The sequence below is a fragment of the Bolinopsis microptera genome, chromosome 6, assembly GCF_026151205.1.
Source record: "Bolinopsis microptera isolate Bmic1 chromosome 6, MBARI_Bmic_1.0, whole genome shotgun sequence".
Classification (NCBI taxonomy): domain Eukaryota; kingdom Metazoa; phylum Ctenophora; class Tentaculata; order Lobata; family Bolinopsidae; genus Bolinopsis; species Bolinopsis microptera.
Window position 1 is genome coordinate 20,684,747 of NC_087077.1, and position 27,191 is coordinate 20,711,937.

General features: G+C 40.9%; 2 protein-coding genes across 2 annotated transcripts; both read right to left on the reverse strand.

Moving 5' to 3' along the window:
- Nucleotides 1-3,091: 3,091 nt before the first annotated feature.
- Nucleotides 3,092-26,903, reverse strand: LOC134816956 (paired mesoderm homeobox protein 2A-like). The gene is made up of 6 exons (XM_063826015.1): nt 26,847-26,903; nt 25,955-26,136; nt 4,934-5,007; nt 4,315-4,527; nt 3,860-4,015; nt 3,092-3,668 (listed from the first exon to the last, which is right to left on the reverse strand). The coding sequence occupies exons 1-6, from the start codon at nt 26,866-26,868 to the stop codon at nt 3,608-3,610; spliced, it is 708 nt and encodes a 235-aa protein (XP_063682085.1). The 5' UTR covers nt 26,869-26,903; the 3' UTR covers nt 3,092-3,607.
- On the reverse strand, nt 8,469-22,126 carry LOC134816815 (85/88 kDa calcium-independent phospholipase A2-like). The gene is made up of 2 exons (XM_063825807.1): nt 20,886-22,126; nt 8,469-9,320 (listed from the first exon to the last, which is right to left on the reverse strand). The coding sequence occupies exons 1-2, from the start codon at nt 22,124-22,126 to the stop codon at nt 8,570-8,572; spliced, it is 1,992 nt and encodes a 663-aa protein (XP_063681877.1). The 3' UTR covers nt 8,469-8,569.
- Nucleotides 26,904-27,191: the final 288 nt, after the last annotated feature.

The window sequence follows — 27,191 nt, forward strand, 5'->3', positions numbered from 1 at the left end:
CAATCCTATCCTACTGCTGTAGTATATGGATCAGGGCCACTCAAACGGACTATAACGCGAAGAAACTCAAACGTGTTCAGGCATTGGCACTCAGAATGATGTCTGGTGCCATGCCAAGCACACCTTTTATCGCATTGAATCACCTCACCGACACTTCTGACATCATACTGTTCCTGCAAGGTGAAGCAGCAAAGGGTGCGGCCAGGCTACAAGCTTATGGCAGCCTCACTCTTGAAACTATCGCCTTCAGGAAGGGAACTATCAAAAATCATACCACTATCAACAAACAATTCATGGCAGACCTCATTATCCCACCTAGAGCAACAAGAGACCTAACAACACCAACCATGATGCTGGGACGGCACTTCACCGTCACAACTCCTGGAGCCGATACCACTGAATATAGAAATTCACTTCAAAACACCATTGACAACATTACCAGTGAAACAATCACCTGCTACACTGACGGGTCACTCACAGACTCAGGATGCGGGGCTGGCTATATCATCACAACTGACAACAATAACACCACCCTTGAAGAAAGATCATTCAAGCTCCCTGATTATTGCACTGTTTACCAAACAGAGCTCACCGCCATCATTGAAGCTTGCAAATATCTCTCTACCTATACCAACACACATATCATCATATGGTCTGACAGTCTCTCATCTATACAAGCTATCTCTGCGCTTTCAACGCGGAGTAGAACTACAAGAGACTGTTACGACTCTCTTAATGCACTCGGATCCAACAACACGCTAGAGATACGATGGATTGCAGCACACATCGGATTGTGGGGGAACGAAAAAGCAGATGAGCTGGCCAAGCTTGGTACAACCAGTGAATCCACTTTAAAGTGTCCAATTCCACAATCCTACATCAAGCGTCAAATCGACAACAAAGTCAACAGACTAAATCAGGAAACTTGGTTAACTGACGGTCCCAGACACACCAAACTGACACTCGGCCACAAGCATGCCAAAATCATCAAAAACCTCAACACTACACTCAGCAAAAACAGACAAGATTACAGAACTGCAGTTCACCTCATCACGGGTCACTGCGGCTTAAACAAACACCTTCACACCATTTGCAAATCAAACACCAGTGCTTGTCCTATGTGCGGCGACGGAGAGGAAACTGTCTCACACTTCCTTGGACAGTGTCCAGCTATTGCCCAAATTAGAGGTCAATATTTCCAGGACTACTACCTCTCTGTCAATGACATATTCGACAACCAACACATCACCACAATTGTCAATTTCGCAAACCGCACCAAACGCTTAATTGTGCCGGAAGAACTGGATCAGACCGGGGTGACTTAAAGTATTATCTCAAATGCTGTTTCGTCTCGTTTTACTTTTCCAAACCCAGCTGGCATTTAAGCGTATCATTTTGACTCATATATCATCTTACACCATCCTCCACCAATCACTCTGATTTCACCGGCAACCTTCCCCAAGGTTGCCACACCCCAGAGGTAGGCAGAGCATCTCAATGCTATCCTCTCGTGGGCTATCTTGGCCCAGCCTCTCTTAAAAAAAATAAATTTAAAAAAAAAAAAAAAGTAGAATACTTGTCGCGCGCTACTGCAAGCGAGAGGGCTCTGGTTAGTAGAGCAAGTTACTCAGCTCAATACGCATTTGTTTCAAGAATTTTGTGCTGGCCGAAATTAGCGCTAAATACCATCCTTCAGTCGGCACGCGCGGCTCAATGTCGATGGCGCACTACCTATTTTTAATATGACGTAGAATTATAGCTATTTCCGTACAGCCTAAGTATGCGCGTTTGAAGGACTATGAACATGTTAACTCTTTTTATTTTGTTAGTCAGGTGGCATCTAACAAGTATATTATCGGATGTCTCTTATGTTTATGAATATAATAACTTTATCATTTATAGGGTCCCTAGGACATAAGTAAATTATTGCGCTACAAAATTGAAGTGAAACAAATTTTAGTGAAACAAATTTAAAATTTTATCCTTTATTTTACAATCATAATATAATAATATTTATAAGCCTCCGTTTTGAAAGTTTTAAATTTTAATATATTCACATTTCTATTTGAAATTCAATTTAATGTATAAGTCAATAACTGGCCGCCAAAGCCGCGCATTCTTGAAAACAAGATTAACTTGTTTATGATTATACGACAAATTACTGGGCGGCGCTCAGCCTGCCATTCCGCCGAATCTCTAATAGCCTGAGGTCCCCAGGTAAGCACTAAGCATAGCGTTAAAGGAAATGTATCGTGTATCAAAAAGTCTAACCGGAGCCATATCACGTTGTATGCCTGCTGCACGCACGAGTGCGCGGCTGCATTTTTGTATCACGTCGTGAGTCGAGACCTCCATTATCGTTTCACACTAATACTCGCGCGCGGCAGGTATTGTAGGTTTATAACCTTCCAGGACGCGCGCCGAGTTGGACTCGTCGACAGTAATATTTGAAACAAATATTTTACAAGTTGAAGTATCACCCGTTAAGGCAGGTGTACTTGTATCACGTCGTGACCCCCATTGTCATTTCACTAAGTGGTACCGTTTCTACGATACAGAGGCCTACAACGTGTGACAACTGTATCACTATCGTTGATCGTGACTTTCGCTCCGCCTCTAAGTGAAATGACAATGGGGCCGGGGTCACGACGTGATACAACCAAATGCAAAGTCTTCTCGCACGAAGCCGTAATATGTTTTTGTTCTGTCGATTATTTGTCTTCAAAGGAAAAAACAATAACAACTTCAGGATATATTTCCATGCTGAAATTATCACCGAATTATCAAACTATCAAAAGTTACGTAACTTTACTATTTAAATGTTAAAAACTATAAAATGGTTGACCATTGTTATTGGTCTGGCCCGGCGCACGCTACTTCGTAGCACTTGCCATCGGGCCAATGTATAATATTTCGAGAAGAAAGCGGCGCGCGCTACTTCGAAGAATTTTAGACGAGTAACATCCGTCAATAAAATAGTAACACTGATTTACCACCGCGTGAAATTTTTCTTGTCTTAAATGCACAATATTTTAGAACAGTCTGCTCAACATAACATGCAGTTTTCAGTTTAAAAAAATAATAACACCAATTTTTCGATTTTAAAAGGGAATCTGAAAACTTTCAGCATCGTTTTAGCCAACGGCAACATAAAATTTCTTTATACGAACATGAAACCGGAAACGACATTTTACATTTTATCTGGAATCTTATACACAAACAGCCTTATACGCAAATTCACGATAAAGTTAATCAATAAATAATATTTTATCAACGTTGCTTTAACTTCATAGCTTTCTCCGAAAAATACACTTTCAAAGCAAACAAGTTACCATCCTCCCCGTTAAACGATAAACATATCAAAATACAGTCTACTGCAGCTCCGATCATTTCTCCAATGAACTTTAATCTAGAAGATGTAAAGTGATCAAGAAGTACCACAAATTAACATTCAAGGTGCTCGCTTCTTTATCTCTTCGCTGAATTTCTGGCCCCTGAGACTCATTAAATCATCGTAGAAAGGTCGAGGAGTCACAAGGCAGTTCACATCTCTTTCTTGTGATTACCATAATAATCAGCAGCTTCTTAGGTAAACAGTGCTGTTTCTTCAGAACGCTTCTTTAGTACTTTCTGACACAAAGTTCCCAAGTGTTGTTACTGGCGATGAACTGAGAAATACAGTTATAGTACTAGTAGGATTGTGAACAGATTAGTGCTGTAACCATGGTAACAATCAACGAAACAGTAAATGTAATGCTAGTACACCAAACATACTCGATCCAAAATTAAATTCAAATCGATAGTTCAGAAATGTTGATAAGTGTCCTCTTAATCTGTAGAATTCTGCTAGATAACCGACCTGGAAACAGCTAGAAGTGGATCCTTGAAGGGGAAGTTAAGTAGAAGAGGGTGGTTGGAGATGTCCACATTACCACTTCTACCCACCAGAGCCTCTCTCATTCGCTGTAAGGGGTCCCCTTCTTTGTGCAGACCTGGCAGCTGGGCGCTCAACTCTCTGAGGCAAGGTTGTTAAAATTAAATTCCTATTTTTATTAATACGTATTACAAAATACACACTTATTTATTCAAGCGGAGTGAGTCGTGACGTCATTAATTCTGTAAATTTGTGCAAAAATATAAAAGTTAATTTCGACCGATAAGCTTTTTAAAAATGTCTGAGCATATTTTAAAAAACAATCGCCGCACGCGGACGTTTTAAGGCGTGATAAGGATAAAATACATACGTATTTTAGCTTACAAATACAATTAGACGTATTTATTTTAACAACCTTGCTCTGAGAGGGTTGGACTAACCTGTACTGATTTTGTAGAACGTTTGACCAGGATGTGAGAAGGGGGTTGGCAGCTAACAGAGCATTTACACTGGAGGGCGGGGGAGAGAATGTTGTTGTCCTCTTGTTCTTGTAACCGGTATTAGGGGAGGGGGAGCAGGCTGAGTTGAGATAGGGACTACTAGCTGCACTCTCACATTGACTCCCAGTTCCAGGAGTAGTCACGTGACTGCCGCTGAGGGAGCCCGGTTTTAATGAATAATGATTTGGAAATCAGACGAAACAACAATATAATATGATAATCCTGTATCAGGTCGTTGCTAGGATTATGATTGAAATCCAATACATTTGAGGGGTGGCTGTTGATTACGTAATCAAAAGTTTTATTTTACCCTCAGGACTAACACCAATTTAACAGTTTTTAATTCAATTTCCACTCAATTTCACTCTGATAGTGATAACATTTAGGAACTGATCGGACATCCGGCTGAATTTCGGTCCTGGCCGGATATTTGTCTTCAATATCCGGTTCTAATTCCAGTCCGGTTTAGAACGTGTTTGGAAATCAACCGGAAATTTCAAGAATAACTGCAATACTGACCAGCTAGCCAAGCCATCTTGCTAGTTGGTTAACTGGTTACCTGCTGTTTCCGGACGCTATGTTCTGTAGTTTCTCCCTCTTCCTCCATTTCGCTCTACGATTTTGAAACCAAACCTGAAATAATGGGAATTGCAGAATTTCTCGCCAGTTTATATAAATAAAAACGAAAAGTATTCATCCAATTCTAGGTTTCTATCTTGGCAACCCCACATAAAGACCATAGCAAACAAGGCTCGACAAAAAGCTGCCTGGGTTTTCAGTGTCTTTCAGACCCGATATCCAGTCATAATGCTAAGTAACTATGGTAACTAGTAGTGCAACTATGGTAACTAGTAGCGTAACTATGGTAACTAGTAGTGTAACTATGGTAACTAGTAGTGTAACTATGGTAACTAGTAGTGTTACAAGTCGATGGTTCGTAGTCTACTGGAATACTGTTGCCCGCTATGGCACCCCTCCAAGATATGTTACATCCAGGAGCTTGAAAGCGTATAGAAAGCTTTCGCCGCAAGGATCACTGGAATGCGTGATCTCCATTATTGGGACCGTCTTCAACGGCTATCTTTGATGTCTCTAGAGCGTCGCAGGGAGCGGTTCATTTTACTTCATATGTAGAAGATTCTCCATCACCATACCAGCAACGACATTAACGTGCAGTTTGTCTCCAGGCTACGTTTTGGAAACCTTGCAGTCATTCCATCTGCATGCAGACACAGCTCAGCAGCAAATCAGTCACTGTATGATAATTCATTTGCAGTCGTAGGCCCAAAATTGTGGAATGCGATGCATTACCATTTGAATTCCATCGGCGACCGAGAGCATTTCAAATCGCAGCTCACCCAGTTCATGCTGTCTCTTCCGGATACACCGCCCATCAGGGGCTACACTCCTCAGAACTCAAACTCGCTGCTTTGCTGGAGGAATGACAGAGAGATCTCCTCTCTGTGGGTGGTCACACAGTGTGATGGTCCTGTTAAAGCCTAACGAATCTCAACATAGGTGACATAGGTAGGTAACGTCAAGACAATGATTGCAGTACCCCGCCCTCGCTGTGTAGCTATTAGATTTAGTTATAATTCTCCAGTCTGATATCTTTATGATTAGGTTTTTAAAACATCACCGTTTAAAACTATGAATGTTCAATCTATCAATATTTGTGCCATCACAAAAAGGAAGCAATATACACGCGTCTTATTACCTTATTTATTAGTTGCACCAAAACTCAACAGTCTATTTGTAGCAGTAGCAACTGCAGACACCACTAGTAATCATATCAATTTTGATAATTAATCTTCACTCTAAACCGTGTATACACGGTATATACCGTTATACGTTATATACATATAACGTATAATGCTTCGCATCACTTTTGGAACAATTTTAAAAGGTTAATGATACTAAAGCCAAATATGGATTACTTTCAGTTATTTCTCTGCAAGTTTGTACAAGTAACTACATGAACTCATGAAGCTTAGACCAAACTGCATATTTACCACGCATTCTAGTGTGGGACAAGCTGTCTAATCAGATCTGTCTATATAAAAAAATAACAATAGGTTACTTAATTGCAAAAGTTGGTAAACAATGCTACGGCGCCAACTTAAAGGATGAGGGGACCTTAGAATTTACTTCCAAATATTCGCGTTTAAGTCCTGTGAAAGTGTGTAGAATCAAAAAATACGCCGGACTGTGAAATCGATAATTCGTGCAATATCACGCCGCGCTCCTATTGGCTGATAGCAATTTTGGGCTGTGACGTCACTTATGTGTTAAGACCAACGTGCGCGCGCACCCTTTGCTCGTGTCAACATTTTGTTCTGTTCTTGGTTCTGTTTTAATTACGTCGTGTTACCTTTGGCGTTTGCGAGAGCGGTATCTTTGGTTGCACTGAATTAGTCTAAGTTACGAATAATTCTCTTTAATAATAATAGTTAAATGTAACTCAGAAAGGCTTTCTTGTAGTTGTAGTATGTATTTCTATTTATAAATAGCTAAGATAAGTAGCATCCGCTAACTAAACCACAAACTGCTATTTTGTTTTGACTTGTTTGAAACCCGATATGGACACAATTAAAAAGAATGTATGATGTAGTAGAAGACATTTTACTAGCTGGCCCTTGGCGCCTCTAGTCCTATCTGAGTACGCACGTGCGGTTTGACACTGCGCGTGTACCGGCCTTTAGTTGTACACTCATTTATAATTTACCGTTTTAGTTTGCTGTGACTTGAGTGTAAAGCGTAACGAATGTGGATGTGTTCGTCTGCTATGCTTGGTATAATATTGCTTGGTGTAATAGTTGCAAATCTTGCTTACGTTATAAGTAGTGTCACATAGTGAGTTAGAACTTAAAAGCTTGGTGCTTGGTGCTTGTCCAACTGGAATGAAGACATGCATTTCATACCTACCCGATCCATTTTTATTAGGACCGTGTTGTGTTGATATGACATGATGATATATCAACTGTGGTACGAAACAGGTGTTGCTAGGTGTTACGTTGGGAGCTATAAATATACATAATTTACATGCCTTTCTGTGTGACTTCAATCTTATTCCAGGTGTATCTCGGCTCATGGTTATCGTAGGGTGATAATTCTTTTTTCAACCGGCCATAAAAAGTCTCCTCTCCATTGGTTATAGGCTCGTTAGTATCGTAAATTGTTAATTTATTCTTAATTAGTAATTTAGTCGGCCCGCACGCTCATCTTACCTGTATTTCTATATGCGCGGATCAGAGCAACTCACATAATTGACGTCACAGGTTCAAATTGTTTTGGCTGGATATCTCGGCGCGCGAATGAAATACAACTTTGCGGATTTCACTAAAGTGGTTTATACGATTAATGTAATAAAAGGATTTGCACGAGAAAAAAACTTTTTCTAAGGTCCCCTCATCCTTTAAGAAAATTGTAAATTAATCATGATAATTAATCTAGTCGACTGAATATTGCAATTCGGGCGTGATAATGAAACAAAGAAAATATCTGTGCTCGTTTATCAAACGTATTATAAAATTACAACTAATTCGACTGAATTTAAAATCAAATAACACACAAAGAAACTTTGTCATCTTAATCTAGCCTGGCTAGAAACCTGAAACTCTGTCACGATCAAAATGCTGAGTTCCCGAATACAACGCATCAAGTTCCCGAATACAACGCATCAAGTTCCCGAATACAGCGCATCTTAAATTCCCGAATACAACGCATCAAGTTCCCAAATATAGCGCCTCAAGTTCCCGAATAAAACGCCTCAAGTTCCCGAATAAAACGCATCAAGTTCCCGAATACGACACATCAAGTTCCCGAATACAGTGCATCAAGTTCCCGAATACAGCGCATCAAGTTCCCGAATAAAACGCATCAAGTTCCCGAATACCGGAATACGACACATCAAGTTCCCGAATACAGCACATCAAGTTCCCGAATACAACGCATCAAGTTCCCAAATATAGCGCCTCAAGTTCCCGAATAAAACGCCTCAAGTTCCCGAATAAAACGCATCAAGTTCCCGAATACGACACATCAAGTTCCCGAATACAGCACATCAAGTTCCCGAATACAGCACATCAAGTTCCCGAATACAGCGCATCAAGTTCCCGAATACAGTGCATCAAGTTCCCGAATACAGTACATCAAGTTCCCGAATACAGCGCATCAAGTTCCCGAATACAGCGCATCAAGTTCCCGAATACAGCGCATCAGCTAACATAACAAACACGTCTCTGCTTTTATAAACCCAGGAACACGTCTCCCAACACATTTGAACTAGAACTGAATCACTCTTCTCGTCCATGGCCGTGACAGACTGAATGTCAGGCTGAAGTCTGTAATACTCACTACCCACACTGTCGCACCAGTACCTACATTGTTCCACTATGGGACCATCACACAGTGCACACTGCTCTATCAACGTACTGAACATCTCCAGAGCGCTGCTGGCGAACTTGGCTGCTTCCATGGGGTTCTTAGGGCGGAACCCTACGTCTAGATCCTTAACTTGCACTGGACGGACTAAACTTGTCCCTACGGAGATAACTATTTTAGGCTGACAAGGCTCATCTGAGTCAGATCTGTTGTAAAACTTTCTCATCTCAACCAGAGTGTCCAGAGTGGGGTTGTTTGACATGACACCTCCGTCTAGATACTTGTTTTCAAAAGGGGAGAAGTAAGTTGGGGCAGCACCTGAAGCTCTGGCAGCTTTCCAAGCGTACTCATTATCAGTACCGTAGTTTGTGAACAAGTGGAGCTCACAAGGTCTCACATCACCTACTGTCGTGGTGATCACTATACGCGGGTAAAAGGAGTCTAACATCTTGGTCTCTGGCCCTACTATCTCTTTGGTGATGGCTTCTAGATTATCTGACTTGTAAGGTCTGGATCCTTCGAATACCCTGTTCTTCAAATCGAAGAGAACTCTCTGCATCCCCCTGATAGTGTTGTCTGTAAGAACCTCCGATGGTTCAGCATATCGGTGTGTATTCAGCATACCAGTATGTGTTCAGTTACCTGTGTGTAATGCCTCTTGGATATTAATTCTTTAGATTATCGGAGTTAATTGACTTCAGCCAACGATAATTGGTGAACCCACGTCAAAGGAAGGACCAAGATAAAAGTGACAACCAAGATAGCGTTTTGGAGCAATCACAAAGCTGAAGCGAGCGCAGTCAATCATAACTAATCAAGCTAAGTTAAGATAGCGCTCTAAGGAACCCTCCACGGTCGTTAAACGAAGTTAGTCAATCGAGAAGTAATCAAGATAACACCATTCTCATTAACGACCTCCTAACGAGGAGGATATAAATATACGGCACAATACTTAGTTGGGGCTCTCTCTCTCCAGTCCTCACCAACCTGGGTTCTCTCTACAACGGACTCTCTTACGACAGGATGGAATACTACTCTTGGAGGAGCACTGACGACATATCGTGGTGAACAGCGGAGATCATCACATATCTAGAGTCCAACCCATCGGAACTCCTTTCCTGTAACTAACTCCTTTCCTATACTGAGGTGAGTACTCCTAGGACGGGCTAATAGGTTACGTGTTAAATATTCTATTGAAGACTATTGTATGTTTACTTCTAATTACCTTGATGTCGGAAGTTCTATTCCGGCCCCCTTAAATAGGCGTATGTTACTAGTCTCTAAACTGAAGTATGTGACTATTGAGTCACCAGCCAGGAAATATCCTGAGCTATAATTGTGATTGAAATTACTAAGTTCCTTCCCGCCACTTGCGGGAATAATGCTCCCGAGTATCCGTGGTTGGGTACCACTATATTAGTGGGACGTTACGAACTCGGGACCCTGGTGGACCTGAAGGAGGACATGATGTAGGTAAGTCGAACTCGTTACTCCGGCTAGCCAGGCATAATCATGTTTCAAGAGTTGTAGGAGCGCTCTTGTGGAGCCTAAAATAAGCACTCCACCCTAGGTTTATCTAAGTACAGTTTGGTCCACCATTGTAGATTACGGTAGTCTTCCACCTGACCGCCGGGTCTTACAAATTGGAGCCTGATACGGGACCCAACTGCGGGTCCCCGGGCAGTATTGTACCCTGTGTGGAAGCAGGAAATGAACGAGAAATATTATTAATAACACGCTCTAATTGAGGCCTGATATATTCACTCACAGTACTTCAATTGAAATACGAGCCTACATATTATACGTAACACGTCCTTATCAGTACAAACACGAGTATATAGCTCGCATAAGTAAAAGCGTACGTGATCTAAAAGATTTGTTAACAAACTTCTCCCGCATATTATACTGGAGTGACACTGACGTGGATCTAGACGAGAAACACAGTACGAGTGATGACGGGAACAACGACTCCAGAGGACACTTCTTGGAAACACTACACACTATGGAATCCACGGCCAGGATGAAAATCTAGGAAAAACAGGTCCGTGTATTCAACATTATTGGCTATCCACAGTAATATCGATCCCCGTTTATGGATCATTAACTCAGGGTCTAGCCACCCCCTTCTTTTATATCGGGTAATCTTTCGTAAAATATTGACATTGTACCAAGAAGTTTCAAATACACTGAGATACTGTAGTGTAGGCACTTTGCCACAGCAATTTTTAAATCTAAAAACGGGAGTGTTAAGTTACAAGTTTGATCGTTAATCGCCAGTCACAGCGAGATGACGATAGTGAGGTTTAAGAGTTAATATTTGACCAACCTTCGGAGAAGGGAGGCAATGCGTCCAGTATATTATTAACTAGGATCACTTCACATTCACCGTAGCGTTACCTTGGTTACCTTCATAATCACTATCACCCAACCAAAATCCACATTCATTGACTGTAACCGGGGTAACGAAAATTGTGTTTAAGGAAATTAAACAGAGCCCGGACATTAAACTGGTGTCATGCCAAACCTTGATAAAGTTCGCGTGACCGTTCAGCGCTCTGCGCTACGAGCTATATCATGATTAACAAATTCCACTCCATCACCGTTTATGTGTGGAGACCGAAAATTGGATCACGTGACACTGGTTAATTGATGGGATCTAAACACTTCGTCACTCACGGGTCATACCAAGGGGTGCTAACCCTAATGGTTGTCTAACTAACGTGTCATGATTATTTTTTATATGCGAAAAAAAAGAATTGTGCGGAATATCATTTAGTGTTATTAGGCACGTTCTAAGTGTTGGGAACACTGTGAAAAGTTACGAGTGGTAACTTGTTAAATGAGCCAATAGTGACTCATCATGGTCGAGCAGTGACTCGTTGAAATTTACAATAGTGACTCATCATGGTCGAGCAGTGACTCGTTGAAATGAGCCAATAGTGACTCATCATGGTCGAGCAGTGACTCGTCGAAATGAGCCAATAGTGACTCATCATGGTCGAGCAGTGACTCGTTGAAATTTACAATAGTGACTCATCATGGTCGAGCAGTGACTCGTTGAAATGAGCCAATAGTGACTCATCATGGTCGAGCAGTGACTCGTTGAAATTTACAATAGTGACTCATCACGGTCGAGCAGTGCCTCGTTAAAAAGAGCCCACAGTGACTCATCACGGTCGAGCAATAGCTCGTTGAAAGGAGTCAATAATGAACCATCACGGTCGAGCGGTGGCTCGTTAATATAAGCCAGCAGTGGCCGGCAAATGGTTCATAACATAGCTTAAAACACCTTCCGATCAGAGTAGCAGTGTTCCTCCGTCAGATTAAAGTGCAGGGGAAATGTGATGTTGTGTTGTTGTGTGGTAAAGTGGAACTCGTAACCACTCCGTCTAGAAACCGGGGCCACCGGGGCCAATTACCGCGGTTTTTGAGGTAGAAAATTCCAAATTTACAATATTGACTTTTTCCCCCCTTATTTCTTCACATATATCATTTTATTCCTGTACTCCTTCTGGATCCCCACTTTCAGTGAACTGCCACTTTCAGTTACCTAGGTAAGAGTTGTACGTTAGAATTGGCCGTAACCAAGGACTCACGTTAATAGACCTCTGATGGCCAATGGAAATCTAGTCCACTTGATCTGGGTAACGTATTGGTAAAGGTCTAATTGCACATATTCATACCACACCTTTCCATACCGTAGAACCTAGGTTAACAGATGATTTAACATTCATGGCATTAATAACATTACATTAACGAGGCTGAGATTAAAAACACCAGTAGTAGTAGTTACCAGAAGTGGTGAAATGTTAGTTAACCATAATGTACACGCTGTAGTCAAATAGTTAACTGTCACAAATAGTGCAAATTAAGTAATCGGCCACATTCTACCTTTGATCCTACGTTACATGGAACACTTGTTTTAATTGGATGTGATCATCATCGGGAATCATTTACATAAGTACATAGGTGCAACAAGCAGTACACGCCATCTAGCCTCAGTGGGATTGCGGACCCACTATACTAGGAGACCTTGTGTGTCACCAGCGTGAACCTAAAAGCATATGGCGTTAACCGTATTACCACAGAGCCCTAAAATTAACTAGAAGAGATAAGACACTAAGACTTATTTTCGTAAAACTTACCTCCGAGCACTGAAAAGCGTACTGACACGCAGTAATTCAAGTTAAGTAAGTTGACTCTATAGTGGCAATATAATATTAAAATACGGCTGAAAACACCCATATATAACGTGATCGAATGACGTAATCGGACTGTGGGCGCATAACACATTTAACAGAGCTAAACAGACTTAACACTGGTTAAGTTAATCAAACAACGGGTTTCAACATAATAATCGGTATAACTGACCCACTATAAATTAAGATAAAGGGCAGTCATTATTTTTGTTATTTCAATTAGGCGCTTAATAGGGTGGATATCAGTCAACTAAATAGTTATTATCCACCATATACAGCAAAACCACTGAAATTTCCTATATTTTGACCTTTATAAAATTACTATTACCGTATTGCCAATTAAAACGTCGTCTGGGGAGGGGAGCTGGAGGGTGCAACTGCTAACGATCATAATAAGAGTATATAAGGAGTGAATATAGTTAATCATATGCGAACTAATAGGGCCATTAAGGACTAGTTGGAAGTACCTGGTAAGGACACGGCTGATTCAGTAAGTTATGTGTTGTAAAGCGATAAAGGTATACTCACTGAACTCCTGGTTATTCAACCTTACGATCAGTGTTATCCTTATAACGCATTCCCGAACACACGTGCCGTTGCTTTAACAGGTGACTCGCGAGTCTTAAACAAACCTAGGTAAGGACTAGCCACCGGCCCTATTAAATAAAATAAAAAGGTAAGTGAGTGTAGAGATCTCAAACGAAGTAGTTATTAACCTCTGCAGATGGTATATTCCTGCAGATGTTACGGCTGATATTGCCGATTCCGCCAACGTAAAATTATTGCATATGTAAAATATTGGGCGAAGAAGTACTAGGTCTAGAAATAACTAGGGTACTTACAAGATAAGCCATGTGAAAGGTCACATGTTATAACGGCATAAATAAGCCATGTGAAAGGTCACATGTTATAACGGCATAAATAAGCCATGTGAAAGGTCACATGTTATAACGGCATAAATAAGCCATGTGAAAGGTCACATGTTATAACGGCATAAATAAGCCATGTGAAAGGTCACATGTTATAACGGCATAAATAAGCCATGTGAAAGGTCACATGTTATAACGGCATAAATAAGCCATGTGAAAGGTCACATGTTATAACGGCATAAATAAGCCATGTGAAAGGTCACATGTTATAACGGCATAAATAAGCCATGTGAAAGGTCACATGTTATAACGGCATAAATAAGCCATGTGAAAGGTCACATGTTATAACGGCATAAATAAGCCATGTGAAAGGTCACATGTTATAACGGCATAAATAAGCCATGTGAAAGGTCACATGTTATAACGGCATAAATAAGCCATGTGAAAGGTCACATGTTATAACGGCATAAATAAGCCATGTGAAAGGTCACATGTTATAACGGCATAAATAAGCCATGTGAAAGGTCACATGTTATAACGGCATAAATAAGCCATGTGAAAGGTCACATGTTATAACGGCATAAATAAGCCATGTGAAAGGTCACATGTTATAACGGCATAAATAAGCCATGTGAAAGGTCACATGTTATAACGGCATAAATAAGCCATGTGAAAGGTCACATGTTATAACGGCATAAATAAGCCATGTGAAAGGTCACATGTTATAACGGCATAAATAAGCCATGTGAAAGGTCACGTGATGTAAACGGCATAAGAAGCCATGTAAAAGGTCACATAATGTAAACGGCATTAGAAGCCATGTGAAAGGTCACGTGTGGAACCAAAGTAAGAAATCTAAATAAATAACAGGTTGTAACAATTGTTAAAAGGCCATGAGAGGGCTCACAGATTGTCAGGTGTTATGTTAACAAATCACCACGTATCACATGTTAGATACAAGTGTTAGGAAGTATACATAACATCACAATGGCAGCTACTATGGAGTGTACGGGTGGTTGCGTCGATTGTGCGGGTCTGGCTGCGTAGTTGGGAGCACCAAGGGATGCTGGAAATCAGCGCCCCCCTCTCCCTGTATTTCAGCGAACCAATGGGTAAGCGGCAATTCTGCTCGCAGATTGTTGGGTACAGGATGAAGGTGCAAGTGTCCCTAAATGGATGCAATAATTCTCTTGAAAATCGGATCGGGGATCCGTCGGCTTGATCTACTCCCAAGAGCAACTAGTGCCCAGCACCCGCCGCAGTCGATGCAATCACACGTGCCCTTAAATTATATACGGTGTATGTTAAGATTATAAGAAGTAAGTTAAGAAACATAAAAATACCGTATACCTAAAAAGGCCCAGGCAAAAGCAGTTCATTCTATAAAAGTTCAAAGTAAGTTAATCTTAAGAAAGATTAAGAGAGGCATGCATACATGGAAGTGTGTCCCAGGTAAGAGTGGCCACTCGTTTAGGTAAGGTAACACAGGACAGGTAGTATAGGTACTATATTGGACACACTCCATAAGCAGAAATTTCTATATTATTCAATTATATACCCAACGTATGTAATGAACTGTTACAAGTTACGACCACAATTATAAAATTAATTAAATAACTAATGCCGGTGACATTAGAAGTGATAAGACCGAGAACGTCAGTATTGTACGTATTTTCGGCATATGGTAACCCGGTTACACATACGGTAACACACCTGGTAACCCGGTTACACATATGGTAACACACCTGGTAACCCGGTTACACATATGGTAACACACCTGGTAACCCGGTTACACATATGGTAACACACCTGGTAACCCGGTTACACATATGGTAACACACCTGGTAACCCGGTTACACATACGGTAACACACCTGGTAACCCGGTTACACATATGGTAACACACCTGGTAACCCGGTTACACATATGGTAACACACCTGGTAACCCGGTTACATAAACGGTAATAAACCTGGTAACCTGGTTACATAAACGGTAATAAACCTGGTAACCTGGTTACATAAACGGTAATAAACCTGGTAACCTGGTTACATAACCGGTAATAAACCTGGTAACCTGGTTACATAAACGGTAATAAACCTGGTAACCTGGTTACATAAACGGTAATAAACCTGGTAACCTGGTTACATAACCGGTAATAAACCTGGTAACCCGGTTACATAAACGGTAATAAACCTGGTAACCTGGTTACATAAACGGTAATAAACCTGGTAACCCGGTTACATAAACGGTAATAAACCTGGTAACCTGGTTACATAAACGGTAATAAACCTGGTAACCTGGTTACATAACCGGTAATAAACCTGGTAACCTGGTTACATAAACGGTAATAAACCTGGTAACCTGGTTACATAAACGGTAATAAACCTGGTAACCCGGTTACATAAACGGTAATAAACCTGGTAACCCGGTTACATAAACGGTAATAAACCTGGTAACCTGGTTACATAAACGGTAATAAACCTGGTAACCCGGTTACATAAACGGTAATAAACCTGGTAACCTGGTTACATAAACGGTAATAAACCTGGTAACCCGGTTACATAAACGGTAATAAACCTGGTAACCCGGTTACATAAACGGTAATAAACCTGGTAACCTGGTTACATAACCGGTAATAAACCTGGTAACCTGGTTACATAAACGGTAATAAACCTGGTAACCTGGTTACATAAACGGTAATAAACCTGGTAATCTGGTTACATAAACGGTAATAAACCTGGTAACCTGGTTACATAAACGGTAACAAACCTGGTAACCTGATTACACATACGGTAACAAACCTGGTAACCTGGTTACACAAATATGGTAAACAAGCAGATTGCTCCATTCCCGCTCCCCCTTTTTGTTTCCCTTGTCGTCACATACATCATTGCAACGGCATTTCCCTCTAGCTAGCAATGCAAACGGCAATGCATTTATTTTCACGGTACTTGATTGCTTTACCAAATTCACCTGGGATTTTCCCTTGGTAAAGTCAATGCACGGGTAGTGCTATTCTAAAAACTACTATAAAACATCGGAATACTGTATACTTGTATACAAACTCAGCAAGCTTCGTTTTTGCACGTGAGATATTTATTATATTATTTGAGAGATTGGGAAGAGGGATGAGCTCCTTATAATCCCAGTCTCTAACAGGGGGAGGTGGATCCGCGAGGATCCGGGGACACGTTAAACAAATATATAGTGCTGGAGAGGAAACTGAAGGCTCCCGTGTCTAACGAAGTGTGAATTAACACACTGCCTTGGTACCCTCTAGTCGGCCGTGTTTTCGGGCTACCTGGTGTTCAGTACCTGGAGCTTGTCACCCCCAGGACTGAACATACGTCCCCAGGCAAGTGGAACACGGTGGTACGTGGACGACAGTCCACACCTAGCTAGTATCTTATCTTTTTGAACCCCACAAAGGTGGAAAATTACCCATGTTTTACGGGAGTTATGAAAATTTGGATGATAAGATCTAGTGAACAGGCAAGGCAAGAGAAAACGGTCAAAGTTCATAGTTGTGACAGCTAAGTCCTCTATGGGTCAGACCGTCGGTGGAACCTAGGAGTGCCAATCCCACTTACTGGTCATCCATCGCTACAGACTGGGTCCCTTGCCGGTAGGTTCACATATGCGTAACATCCTTTTATGTAAAAGGTTGCGTGATCTGCTCAATGTACAGTCGGGCCTACATAAGCTAAAAGCGACTTGGTCTTTATGATCGTCCAGTTAGTAAGCGAATGTAGCTGTTGTGATCGAGGGGATTAAAAAGTGAACCTTGGGAAGCAATGGGCAGTTCTTTAAACTGCGGAAATGGGGTCAGCTCAGACTGCGCCTGGTTACACAAATGTAACAGGAGGTCGAAGACCAGAAGTGAACGAATACTTCTGGCAAAGCATCAGATACACTTTGATTTTAAAAACCGTCAACGTTTATTTTTACCAGTACTGATGATCTGGATTTGCTCCATCGTGCAACAAAAGTGGAACTATTTAGTATTAATACTTATAATAATCATATTATTAGAAATTACCTCCTTAACACAGTACCGTCTATAATTGATCTCAGTAGTATAGTGCATAATCACAATTCACAACCTTACAGCGTTCTGGAATAAGAGAAAAGCAACTTGCACCTTTGAAATTTTGAAGTTGACACTGTCGTTCTTTTGGAAATGGCAAAAGTCACACGTGAAATGCAACTGGCCGCATCCCGAATCAGCTTTATCTTAGATCAAGTTCCTTTAAAAAAAATGTGTGCGGACAATAAGTCGCAATTAATCCGCATTTCCAAACACTCATATATTATGTGCAAACTGTTCTTCCTGGACGTATGAGATCATAGTAACCAAAAATCCAGATCATTTCTTATACTCTCATATTATACTCTTATACTACAATGTACTAGTTAGAGTTTTGATTACAAAGTACAAAGTTATTTTTAAAAAAAATGCACTTAAATAACACCCCTACTAATCGGTACTTTGACAGAAAATGGCCGATCCACAAGGTAATAACGCCGCCGCAGCAGCAGCCAGAATGCCGCAGCGTCTCAACCCGATGTTCATAAGAGCACCACCACAGTTCAAGAGCGGGATGGACCTGGACCTATACCTACAACGGTTCCGGGCGTACTCCAGATCCATTAACTGTCCGGCAAACGAACAAGCGGACCTTCTAATAAGCTTGCTGGAGGACAAGGTACTAGAAGGGATCTCGAGAACGGTTCAACTCGTGCAGGGCGATTTAGACGAACTCATCGCCCAAATCAGGCGTGCAGAAGGGCAAGGCCGTAACAGAGAACGGTACATAACGGAGTTACGCAACAGAAAAAGACTTCGGACAGAAGGTATCTGGGAATACCACCTCGAGTTACACAAACTGGTAAAGAAGGCTTATCCAAACAATGATGCTATGAGAAACGGGTCTCTCAGAGAATCATTTATCGCCAACATCAACGACTCCTATTTAGCATCGCGGCTAAGGGAACTACAAGAGCTCGAAATGGAGCAGCTGTTGGATGCAGCGATCACCTTACACGGATGCCAAACGGCATCAATAAAGCCAGTCAACGTGGTAACTTACCAGGAGGACAACGGGAATTTCGAGCTGGAAAGAGATGAGCTCTGGCAACGGTTAAACGACATATCCCTACGACTGGAGCAATTGGAAGTTAACCAACTCATTTATAACGAGCCGGGAGCTACATCTCCTTGGTGATAACGACAAAAGCTACAAGTTGGAAACGTGACCACGAGGCTTCGTAGCACCAGATCAACGACAACCCTACCGGAACATCTACCCGACACCTTCTTCACAGCTACCTTCGAAACACCCCCACACCCACCTGTCTAAGTATTACCTGTCACAGTAAATTCGGTATCAACTGATGACATCTTTTATAGGCCTCATTTTTAGGCCCCATTTTTAAGTTAGTAAAACTATCATTAACGGGAATACTAACTATATATGCACTAAGCTACGACCATAGTAAAATGATGCATCCTATAAAAACTTAGCACTAAGTCCCTTCACTTCTGAAGGAACACAACACTTTCTCCAAGCTGAATCACTAACTACCCCCTTTTTCAGAACGCGGCTATTGATGACGAGAACGGAACGCATCAACAAACCAGAGCCAGAGAACAACTCTCAAACCCTATACCTCCATCGGGACTACAAATATATCCCCACCAAAGGAACGGGACAATTGCAGTAGAACAATAACGTTGAATTATTTATCCCTGAACTAAAGAATGCAATAGGACCAGAGAGTTAAATTATTTAGCCAATGACCATAATCACCAGTAGGGTAACTGACGTTACCCTAGCCTAGTTATGTTCAAGTTCAACGGAGCGATACCTTATAGTATCATTGAACAAATCACTAGACCTTTTGTTTATATGTGTTAAATAGCCCCTAGTTCGTGTAGGAAAACCCACACTCCTTACCCTTGGACTCTAGGAAAAGCCGGACTCACAGCCGAGGTTCTCACCACTGGGATGCCTCAGTCTTGACGCGGACGTCAAAGTTAAAAAGAAGAAAGCTGTAAGAACCTCCGATGGTTCAGCATATCGGTGTGTATTCAGCATACCAGTATGTGTTCAGTTACCTGTGTGTAATGCCTCTTGGATATTAATTCTTTAGATTATCGGAGTTAATTGACTTCAGCCAACGATAATTGGTGAACCCACGTCAAAGGAAGGACCAAGATAAAAGTGACAACCAAGATAGCGTTTTGGAGCAATCACAAAGCTGAAGCGAGCGCAGTCAATCATAACTAATCAAGCTAAGTTAAGATAGCGCTCTAAGGAACCCTCCACGGTCGTTAAACGAAGTTAGTCAATCGAGAAGTAATCAAGATAACACCATTCTCATTAACGACCTCCTAACGAGGAGGATATAAATATACGGCACAATACTTAGTTGGGGCTCTCTCTCTCCAGTCCTCACCAACCTGGGTTCTCTCTACAACGGACTCTCTTACGACAGGATGGAATACTACTCTTGGAGGAGCACTGACGACATATCGTGGTGAACAGCGGAGATCATCACATATCTAGAGTCCAACCCATCGGAACTCCTTTCCTGTAACTAACTCCTTTCCTATACTGAGGTGAGTACTCCTAGGACGGGCTAATAGGTTACGTGTTAAATATTCTATTGAAGACTATTGTATGTTTACTTCTAATTACCTTGATGTCGGAAGTTCTATTCCGGCCCCCTTAAATAGGCGTATGTTACTAGTCTCTAAACTGAAGTATGTGACTATTGAGTCACCAGCCAGGAAATATCCTGAGCTATAATTGTGATTGAAATTACTAAGTTCCTTCCCGCCACTTGCGGGAATAATGCTCCCGAGTATCCGTGGTTGGGTACCACTATATTAGTGGGACGTTACGAACTCGGGACCCTGGTGGACCTGAAGGAGGACATGATGTAGGTAAGTCGAACTCGTTACTCCGGCTAGCCAGGCATAATCATGTTTCAAGAGTTGTAGGAGCGCTCTTGTGGAGCCTAAAATAAGCACTCCACCCTAGGTTTATCTAAGTACAGTTTGGTCCACCATTGTAGATTACGGTAGTCTTCCACCTGACCGCCGGGTCTTACATTGTCCATGACAGCGTGTTTCTGAGCGAGGACTACAAGGGACCCAATGCTAGATCCTGACACCCAATCAAACAGGTCCACTATACTCGTCTGAGTGCACTTCTCTATCTCTAAGAGAATCTGAATAGCAACCAGCCCCTTCATCCCACCACCATCAATGCAGAGAACAGCAGCGTCTTTAGCCCCCCAATTTGGACGTTTCCTCGGGTGATCGCGTTCCTGAGAGGTCCTAACTTTACCCTCCCTGTCCCCCCTAGCCAGGAACAGATCATCATGACCCCCGACCTCAGTCAGCAAACTCACATATTCCTCATTATCAGCCTGTTCAGCTGTCTGGTACGCTGTGTTACCTTTGTTATTCTTAGCTTCTAACGGAGCACCAAACACTACGAGTGTCTTGGGGAAGTCATGTTCAACATTCTGAGAGACACAAGTGTGCAGCGCAGTGTTCCCCTCTGAGTCGACCAGATCAACAGGGCACCCTGAGAGAAGCAGTGCCATGAGAAGCTGGAAGTTCTTGTTCTTAACAGCAGTGTGAAGTGCAGTGAGACCAGTACAGTCCCTAGCATTAGCATCTACCCCGTACTTTACCAGTAACTCCACCATCTCCTTTGAAGCAGCCAGGTGGATAAGGGGCTCGTCGTTAGAGTCAGTGTGAGCTAACCCAATATCCTTCATAAGAAGGTGGGTAGCACTTTCCACGCTGTCGTATTTAACAGCGTAGTGGACTGGCTGCTTCCCTTCACATGTCATATTGTACATGTCCGAGGCGTTCTCTAGCAGTACTTCAATACAAGTCAAACTGTTAGCTCTGCAAGCTAAATGTAGGGCTGTTTCTCCCTTCAAGTTCTTTAGATCTACCATTTCAGCGACAGATCGTGCCGGAGGAGGCAGAGAAACCTCCTCGCCCTCAAAGCCCACAGGATCAGGAGTAAGGTTCCTTGGTTCGTAAGTGAGCAGAGTCCTGAGTGCCACTCCGGCACCCTCAGCAGCTGCTACGTGTAGTGCCGTGTTCCCCGCTCTATCCTGAGCGAACCTGTCCACCCCAGCGTCCAGCAGGGTCTGTACTGGAGAGCAGGAGTTGGTGAGCACTGCTATGTGAAGTGTGGACCGGCCGTCCGACGTCCTGCTGCTCCGGGCGTACTCCTTCACTCCCCGCTTTATGTTTTGAAAGAAATCAGACATGACTACTGCTGAGTAAACACACGGAACAACACAGCACGGGTGGTCGTGTGGTGGGTGACTATTCATACATAAAGTATACAAACACACCGGCTAAACTGCTTACACATTCAAACCTGCCACAACTTCAATATTCCTCTGTTTTTTGGATTTTTCCTGCTTTTCAAACGAAACAAAGTGTCTGACGTGATTGGGCCGCAATTTTCAAAACTTGAAGCGGTGCAAAGCTATGTATTGATTGCTATTTGAATAAGCCAGAGAATCGCAACAAAAAGACTATGGCTTATACTAACTAAATACCAGAGTATAACAACTGTAGTTCCATGAGTAAACGTACTGGCGTGTTTAGTATCTCTGATACTTGAAATACGATGCGATCTAAAGCTTTTCAATGTGGAATCAGTGTTCGTAAATATTTCTTAGCTTCTTTTTAAAGGCAACAAATATTTTGATGAGCGTAAATATTACAACCTGAACCGTCTACAAAGATGTACAATGTACAAAGTACAATGTACAATGTACAAAGTACAAAGTACAATGTACAATGTGCAATGTACAATGTGCAATGTACAATGTGCAATGTACAATGTGTAATGTACAATGTACAATGTACAATGTACAATGTACAATGTACAATGTACAATGCACAATGTACAATGTACAATGTGCAATGTACAATGTACACTGTACTTAGTAAAATGTATACTGATACATGTGTTATTTTTACTTAGCAGTATGTATACTGACACGTGTGAAAATCTTTATTCTTTTTATTTTAGAAAATTTCATCAATACGTATATTTTTAAAAGTAAAAAATAATTTGGGTAAATCAGTGTTCGTAAATATTTCTAAGCTTCTTTCTAAAGGCAACAAATATTTTGATTAGCGTAAATATTACAACCTGAACCGTCTACAAAGATGTACAATGTACAATGTACAATGTACAATGTACAATGTGCAATGTACAATGTACAATGTGCAATGTACAATGTGCAATGTACAATGTGTAATGTACAATGTACAATGTGCAATGTATAATGTACAATGTGCTTAGTAAAATGTATACTGATACATGTGTTATTTTTTACTTAGCAGTATGTATACTGACACGTGTGAAAAATCTTTATTCTTTTTATTTGAGAAAATTTTATCAATACGTATATTTTTAAACCGTCGAACCCGTCGAGCAGGTTAGCAACTTTGTCTACCTGGGTGCAACTATCAGTGGGGATGGGACAATCAACAGAGACCTGGATGTCCGTATCCAGAAGGCTAATGGCGCCTTTCATCAGCTCTGGAACATTTGGAATAGCAGAACTATAAAGACTCCAACCAAGATTAGGATCTATAGGGCTGCTGTCCTCACCATCTTGTTGTATGGAGCTGAAGTCTGGAACACCACCAAAAAGCAGATGAAACGCTTCGAGGTTTTCCATCAAACCTCCTTGAGAAGGATCCTTAGGATTAAATGGTTCTTTCATGTGACCAACGAAGAAGTTCTTAGGAGGGCTGACATCAAGTCAGTCGAGACTTTCATCAGTGCTGCCAGGCTACGTTGGTATGGACATGTAGTTAGAATGCCAGACTCTAGACTACCGAGGTTTCTGTTGAACTGGAAGCCAAATTATGGAAAGAGGTCAAGGGGCAGACCCCGTAAGAACTGGAAGTCCTGCGTACTCGAAGATGCTGCTAAGTTTACAGGTGTTGAAAACATCGACAACAACACGACAGAAGCTTTGGCTACCAACCGAGTACAGTGGAGACATATGTTACGCCGCCAACGCGATGTGTGTGATGCAGGCCACTCCAACGACTAGGAGGAGACCTTACCATGTAACATGTATGTATGTATGTATATTTTTAAAAGTAAAAATTAATTTGGGTAAATTAAAAAATACCTAATATTGTGAATTTCATTCTTTGTTAATATTGTTATTTTTGATGGGGCAAGAAATCGCGTTAAGATATATTGTTATTATCTTGACAGCTAATCTTGTAGCTTAAGATTTGTATTCCTTGTATTCCTTGTATTCCTTGTATTCCGTGTATTCCGTGTATTCCTTGTATTCCTTGTATTCCTTGTATTCCGTGTATTCCGTGTATTCCTTGTATTCCTTGTATTCCTTGTATTCCTTGTATTCCTTGTATTCCTTGTATTCCTTGTATTCCTTGTATTCCTTGCATTCCTTGCATTCCTTGTATTCCTTGTATTCCTTGTATTCCTTGTATTCCTTGTATTCCTTGTATTCCTTGTATTCTGGTAATCTTGTTTTGCTCTTATGAGTGGGTCAATCATTTATTTTTAATTGTAGTTGACGAAATGAGAGTCTCCACTCAGTGTGTTAAAACATAATTCTTTGTCGACGTTTCGGCTACATGCCTTTGTCATAAAACGTGTCGAAAAGTCTACTATACCCTAAGAAATCAAAACCTCTTGGATTCCACCAGGGTAACATTCACATCAGGACAACGTCTCATGGAAGCTTTAACAAGATCTAGCCTACAGCAAACAAAATGCAATAAACAAAGTGACAGCAAATGCTACCAGTGCGATAAATCCTGCATGATCAAAAACATTTGCTACCAATTAATATGCCAAATATGTAATAAGTCCTACATTGGGGAAACTGGTAGGTTTAAAAGAAGTAGAGCCTGGGAACACTACAAATCAGTAAGGGATGGCAACAAATCTACGGCCATGGGGAAGCACTACCTAGAGGAGCATGCAGACATTTCAATGCCAAACATACCGTTTCGGTTTATAGTTCGAAAAAGATGTAAAGACTATGTGGACCGTCAATTGTGGCAGTCGGTTCTAATAAAACGTGAAAACCCAGAAATAAATACTCAATTGTCTGAGTCCGTAAATGAAGGTGATTGGATAAAATATACTTGGAAGTTAATGTAATATTGAACTTATAAACCTAGATAATTTTTGATTAATCAGTTTTATGAAGGAGCTATCTTGGTAAAATGTTTGTAGTACTATGAGGAATTGTTCACGGGTTGTTGCGGTGTGGATTCTTTTAGCCGTTATATTTTATGTTTCTTTTGGATAAATTTGTGATTGTTGTTGTATTTCAAGATGTTATTTTTTGTTGTTATATTTCGTAGTATTAATAGATTATTTTAACATTGTATCTTTGCAGCTATGTAAGTTTTCAGTACGTCCTGTTTATGACAAAGGCATGTAGCCGAAACGTCGACAAAGAATTATGTTTTAACACACTGAGTGGAGACTCTCATTTCGTCAACTACAATTAAAAATAAATTCCTTGTATTCCTTGTATTCCTTGTATTCCTTGTATTCCTTGTATTCCTTGTATTCCTTGTATTCCTTGTATTCCTTGTATTCCTTGTATTCCTTGCATTCTTTGTATTCCTTGTATTCCTTGTATTCCTTGTATTCCTTGTATTCCATGTGATGTAGACATTGTAGACATGTTTGGCAATATTAGGTAACAATTTTGTAATGCCACCTAAGCTGCATTTTGTGTCAAAATACTATTTTCAATAATGAGATGATGGCGTCTGGAGATACAACAATTATAAAGTTATAATATCATCAGACCCATTTAAGGTGAACCCCTTTCCCTTTCAGGTGACAAACTCTCATATCTTACATCTAGCGCCAGCTACTTACTCTTCCATGCTTCTAGCAAGAAAGCCTAGTATCAAGTAAATACCACACTGACCTGTACTCTAGCCTCAGTAAATACCACACTGACCTGTACTCTAGCCTCAGTAAATACCACTACTGACCTGTACTCTAGCCTCAGTAAATACCACTACTGACCTGTACTCTAGCCTCAGTAAATACCACTACTGACCTGTACTCTAGCCTCTGTGAGATCTATCCTCATCGCCAGCTCCTCCCTCATGTACATGTCCGGATAGTGCGTCTGCTGGAAAGCTCCTTCCAGAGCTTGTAGCTGACAGCTGGTGAAAGTAGTCCGGAACCTTCTCGACTTCCGTTTCTTCATCAACAGTGCGTCCTCTACCCCCATCATTCCTGAAGAGAGGGGTTCTAGTGGTGTTGTAGTGGTGTTGTAGTGGTGTTGTAATATTATTATATACTGCTGCTCTTTATAACGAATATCTAGAACTCGTTATGTTATACAACTATAATATAATGCTGCTGCTGACTGCAAAAAATTCATGTGAGTTAGGCTTTAACTCCACGTTTGAATGTTACATTATATGATATGAAATATTGACAGTATTTAATCTTAAAGTGGCCAACAAATCAGAAACCTAATTCATACTTTAATAAAGTTTCCCCAGCTGTTTAACTTAGACCAAGTATAAGTTAGATATAGAGGAAGTGACCCAAATAAGGGAGCTAGCTGTATGTTACTACTAATCCTGTTACTGGTAAGTAGTTTAATATACGAATTAGATGGAGTTAAAGGGCTGAAATCTTCAATAAATACTATGGTTATTAATAAGAACTCAGAACGTTACTTATAGAGTTCTGTGGAACAAATTATTTATGATTTATAAAAATGGTGGTTACTAATAAGAACTCAGAACGTTAGAGTTCTGTGGAACATTATTTATGATTTATAAAAATGGTGGTTACTAATAAGAACTCAGAACGTTAGAGTTCTGTGGAACATTATTTATGATTTATAAAAATGAGGTGGTTTATGTGTGATAGTTGGTTACAGTGATAGTTTCCATGGTAACACTTAGTGATAGTTTCTTAGAAGTAGTAGTTACCTGGTGATAATCCACAGAACATGTTCTTTGGCTCAATGATTGCAGCGTTATCCGATACTAAAAATGTAAATAAGAGCGTTACGATGTGAATATATATATAAGAATTAACAGATGAAATTAACAAATCATTAAACCATTTTCTATCATATGAATTGTCTGTTTGAGGAAGATCCAGTCGGAGTACAATATGACGTGGGCAGGCACGAACAAATAAATTTAGTCCCAAACAAATTCCTTTTTGACACTCAAATCTTAACGTTTTCTACGCAAATAAGTAAATTTCAAGGAAAACAAAACAGTTGATATGTGTGCATGTTTTCTCGGTAAATTAATAAGGTAATAACT